At 54.6% G+C, this 4,977-nt stretch overlaps 1 protein-coding gene across 1 annotated transcript; it reads right to left on the bottom strand.

The window, feature by feature from the left end:
• Positions 1-682: 682 nt before the first annotated feature.
• Positions 683-4,977, bottom strand: ZFP36L2 (ZFP36 ring finger protein like 2). The gene is made up of 2 exons (XM_049870450.1): positions 4,620-4,977; positions 683-4,112 (listed from the first exon to the last, which is right to left on the bottom strand). Exons 1-2 carry the CDS (start codon positions 4,668-4,670, stop codon positions 2,670-2,672), a joined length of 1,494 nt encoding a protein of 497 aa, XP_049726407.1. The 5' UTR covers positions 4,671-4,977; the 3' UTR covers positions 683-2,669.

The following is a 4,977-nucleotide window of genomic DNA, read 5'->3' as shown; positions in this document are numbered from 1 at the left end:
CGAGAATCAGCAGCCACAGCCCTCCCTTTTTCTGGAGACCTGGCTTGAATTTGCTTTCTGGCCACTTGTAGGCTGTCTAAAGCACAGACACCACTTTTTTTTCATAAATAACTTATGTGTGCTCACTCCCAGAGGAAGTTGTCTGCATAAACAAACATCACCCAGATATAAGTTTAACCTGTTTAATCTTCCTTCTCTTCCACGCCTCTCTAGACAAGCAGCCAGGCTTTCCAAAGTCCAAGCTAAACGCTGGCTCCCCCCACCCACCCCCTTCCAGTTCACCACGCAAGCCCTGCAGGCCACAGGCTGGCAGAGGCCCCTCCCACTCCAAGCAGTTGTCCCAGCGAAAAATCGGACCCTCAGCTGCCTCTGCAGCCACGTGACCCACTTGGTGACTCACAGGCCTGCCACACCCCTCCAGACCTCCCGGCCACAGGCCAGCCAGCCAGCACTGGGATGAATCTTATTACCAAGGGGAACAGCTAATGTCCTTGACAGTCCAAATAATTACTTTCTTCCAGCTACAAGAACCTGCTACACAATACATACGGGTGAGGCAGACAGAAGCCCTTAAGTCTGGCTCTGCCAGCTCTCCAAGACCTGTGAAGTCCGTGACAAGGTGACAGGAAGCTGGAGAGCTAGATATTCCTGGCTTGAAAAGAAAGCTACCTTCACATTTAAAAACTTTTTGTCCAAAATTTTTATTGGCGGAAAACTACAAAACATTTACAGTACAATGTTTACAGTCACAATGTGTAGTGAACTGATTCCCCAAAATATATTACAACTCAAGTCGACTTATCTTGTTACATTCAAAAACCTACTCTGTCAAGGTAGTCCAGAGAGTACATCCGTACATAGTGCTCCAACGGTAGGTACCTACGTACAAACTAAAGCTACTGCTCGTTCATCCACTGTCCAGAAAAGCTTGGGAGACAATCCTGCCTTCCTACAAGGGGTTAAAAAAAATAGTACAAGTTTTGGAACTTTCTGTAATTAAACAAGGCATATTCGTGTACTACATAACATTTCAGCTCTAAGAGGCGGCCTCTTCACTTTATTATCTATATTTAAAAAAAAAAGTGGTAAAATCTTTTCCTTTTGTGCAGTTGAACCCATCCTACATTCAAATTCTCTCAAGCACTAGAAACAAAATACTTATTTGGTTGAGGAAGATTTTAAGGCAAGTTCGGGCCCTTCCAAAGGCACTGAGACTAACCGCCCCCCACCCCATTATTGCTACATGTCTTTATACTCAGTATGTCACAGTAGAACTGGTGGAATTAAGCAAACAAAAAACACCTTTTGCTAATTTATAAGGTTGGAATTACAAAAGTAAGCCACTTTTAAGTCTGATCGCCAAGTAGGTGGTCATTTTTTTTTTCCTCTTTAAAATTGGATGGGCTACAACCATTATACATTCTAAGAAAACTCATAAGATACTCCTCAAACTACTTCCATAGCATCCAGATAGATTTCTGTGTCAGAAATCAGGCAATCTTTCAAAATTTACGTAAACAAGGAAAGAAATTAATGAAATAAATATTACATACAATCTCTTAAATTAAGATTTTTTTTACTCATTTACAATAAAATAACCAAGTGAAGTTACAAAATGCATATATTACTGTGAAAAGAACATACAACTCCACATTTTGCCGATTAATAATGGCAATCATAATTTAACATAATAAAAGAATATATATCTATTGCTTCTCATCATACTTGATAAATACAGTATGAACAAATTCTCAATGTATACCTTTCACAAGATAATAAATAAGTTAAATAGTTTTTCATATTGAGTTGTGGTGCAGTGGTGCGAATCAACTCAAGACAGCTAAAAATTCAGCAGTTATTTCCCAACGATACAAACTAAGCTCTGTCCAAGGCTTCCAGGGAGCAGACAAAAATGGTTCTTACGCTGAACATCCACTAAGTGGGGGCAGTGAAACCTGTATGAAACTTCGGAATGCAATCGTTCTTTTTCTTAGATATAAACTTTGTTAAAAAGAAAAAAATTATAAACTAAGGCCGAGGGCTACTATCAAAGGCATATTCTTGGCAGAATACTGGATCCTAAAAGCTTATATAGGTTTAGTTCAGGTGGTAGGCTGGCTGGTTTGTTTACACTGGTCTGAGAGACAAATGACAATTGGGAACTTCTCTCAAGATAGAGTTCCCACATCTGGACTATGACTAACGCTTTTCAAGTTAAGAGATGGAATGGTGGTTGGTAGCTGCTGGTGCTGGGTTGATTTTTTCCCTCAAGTCCCAAACATATATCGGAGACCGAAAATAGGTGAGTGTTTGTTTTTTTCTTTTTTGTTCTATTCGCATCACAACTGCCCTGTTGTGAATATTGTGTTCACCAAGACAAAATGTTCGTTGGCTTTCTTTGCTCAACAATGAAACTTCTGAATAATAATAATAAAAATAATAATAAAAAAGCAAAACGAGAGGAAGCCGAAAGGGGAGGGGTGGGGCCCGCTCCAAGCAGAGTTCGAGTCCCAAGTGCTCGGCCGGCCTGCAGTCCGCCAGTGGCCTATGTCCGATCCCCGCCCCCCAGCAGGGGCGAGGTGGCCAGGGGTGTCCTCCAACACCCCCCCAGAGGCCTTGCCCCCCTTTCTTCTCCTCCTCCTCCTCCTCCTCACTGGCGCCCTCTTGCCTCAGTCGTCGGAGATGGAGAGGCGGCTGAAGATGGGCAAGCGCCGGCCAGGGTCGAGGCTGGGGGACTCGGAACCGCTGAGGCTGCCCGAGCTCAGGGAGCCGCTCAGGTAGCTGTCGCGGTCCGACAGCGAGTCTGGGGGGCTGGGGGGCGCATCGAACACCGGAGACTCCGACAGGCGGCGCGGCAGCTGGAAGCTGAAGGGAGGCGAGGGCGGCGCAGCGGCGCTGGCAGGGAGGGGCGCGCTGGGCGGCGCCGGGGGCTGCGCCGGGGGCGCCAGGCCTTGCTGCTGCTGCTGCTGGCTGCGATAGTAGGCGGCTGCCACAGCGGCGAAGTTGTGGGTCTGGATGGCGAGCGGCGTGATCAGGCTGCTCAGCTCCGGGCCGAAGGCGAAGGCGTTGTTGGCACACGAGGCCGCCAAGCAGGCGGCGCACTGGGAGCCTGGCGGGAGCAGGTCCTCGGCGCCCCCCGTGCCATACAGCAGCGCCGCAGCTGCTGCGGCCGCGGCCGAGGCACAGCATGCCGGGGCGCCGGAGGGCGTGGAGACCGCCGAGGCCGAAGAGCAGGACGAGGCCGACGAGGAGCAGGACGAGGCTGAGGAACACGAGGGCGGGGGTGGCGTGCGCGACGTGGGGCTGTCGAGCAGCAGCGGCGACTCGAGGCCCCCCGGGGGCTGGTGGTGGCCCGACGGGAAGCCCGAGAAGCTGAGGCTGTGGTGTAGCTTGGGCCGCGGCTCTCGAGGGGGCGCCGCGAAGCCCAGGTGCAGCGCGTCGCGCGGGCTGAAGGCGCGCAGGTCCCCCGAGGCGCCCCCCGACGGCGCAGGCCGCCGCTCATCCGCGTTGTGGATGAAGTGGCAGCGCGGCCCGTAGGGGCAGAAGCCGATGGTGTGGAAGGTGCGGCACAGCTCCGTCTTGTACTTCGGGTGCCGCGTCAGGCTGCGCAGCTCGTGGAAGCCGTGCGCGAACTGGCACTTCTCGCCGTACTTGCACGTGCCACTCTCCTCGAAGGGCCGACACAGCTCGGTCTTGTAGCGCGTGGAGTTGATCTGGGAGCCCCCGCCGCCGCCCTTCTGCTGCTGCTGCAGGTGCAGGAGGTGCTGGCTGCGCTCCCCGTTCTCGCTGAACGAGCGGTCCCGGAATTTGTTCTCCTTGTTGAGCAGGGCCGTGCCACCGCCCCCCGACGGCTCCTTGAGGGTGCCGTAGGAGGCCGGGCCGCCGGCCGCAGCGCCGCCGCCACAGCTGCCGCCGTTAGCGGCACCCTGGAACTTGGGCGAGCAGCTGCTGGGGCTGGGCGCGGGGTGGGCGAGCGCGTGCAGGTTGCTGGCCGAGTGCCGTCGGAGGAAACCCGGCGCGAAGCCCGAGCTGGGGGCGGCGGCCACCGGCGTCCCCACCGCCTTCTTGTCCAGCATGCTGTTCAGATTGAGGTTGGCCAGGGATTTCTCCGTCTGCCAAAGGGAGGGGAGCGGGGAAGGGATGAAAATGGAAGGGAAAGGTTGGGGCCAGCTGCAGCGTAAACTTCCAGCCTTCGGAAATTTTTTTTTTCTTGGCACATTTCGACTCGGCCCCCACCCTCCACCCGTACACGCGCAGAAGCAGCGAGTTTGCGTGGGGAGGAGTCGGACAGCGAAGGCTGCCCACCGCGGGGCGCGCACGGTTTCGACATGTGACCCCAGCCGGTGGACCGCCGGGCTGGGCGGCGCAAACCCGGCCCGGGAAGCCCCGGGCAGCGTGGCCGCGGTCGGCCCCGGAGAAACTATAAACAGCTACAGCGGCTCCCTCCCTGCTCCTTCTCCCCGCCCACAGGCGCTAGCACACACTCCTGCAAACTCCGGGATTTCTCCCGATTCGAAAAGTCAAGGTGGGGAGGGAGTCCCCGAGAGCCAGGAAAGGAAGCGAAGTCTGAAAACAAGGGCTTCCTGCCTGCCCTCCTCCCGCCCTGCTCCGCCGCGTACCTTGCACAAGAAGTCGATATCGTAGAAGGCGGACAGAAGTGTGGTCGACATGTTTCTGGGTCCTGTAATGGTCGCAGCTGCAGACGGAGAGGTCCGGAGAAGCCCTCGGGCCAGCGCGGCGGGGCTTGAGCCACGACGAATAACGGGCGAGGGGCGGAGGTGGGACCGAAAGTTTGCTGGGGGGCTAGAAAAGGGAGAGGGAAGCAGCGTGGATTGGTTTGAGTGCCCTGGAGTGAGGAGTGGGGGGAGAGTTGAGAGAAGCAAAGAGCGCTCCTCCGCGCCCCCGGGGTGCCCGGCCCGCCCCCCCCGCGCGGAGCCGATGGCAGCTCGCGGACTGCTGGAACTCGGCGGCCTGCGA

Source organism: Elephas maximus, chromosome 26 (assembly GCF_024166365.1).
Source record: "Elephas maximus indicus isolate mEleMax1 chromosome 26, mEleMax1 primary haplotype, whole genome shotgun sequence".
Classification (NCBI taxonomy): Eukaryota; Metazoa; Chordata; class Mammalia; order Proboscidea; family Elephantidae; genus Elephas; species Elephas maximus.
This window is presented reverse-complemented; position numbering and strand designations above follow the sequence as displayed.

What these genes read in the sequence shown, in the direction of transcription:
- ZFP36L2 (XM_049870450.1), bottom strand. Translation starts at nt 4,670, where the DNA reads ATGTCGACCACACTTCTGTCCGCCTTCTACGATATCGACTTCTTGTGC. An exon ending in ATATCGACTTCTTGTGCAAG is followed by an intron (nt 4,113 to 4,619) that starts GTACGCGGCGGA and finishes TCCCTTTGGCAG; the next exon opens with ACGGAGAAATCCCTGGCCAA.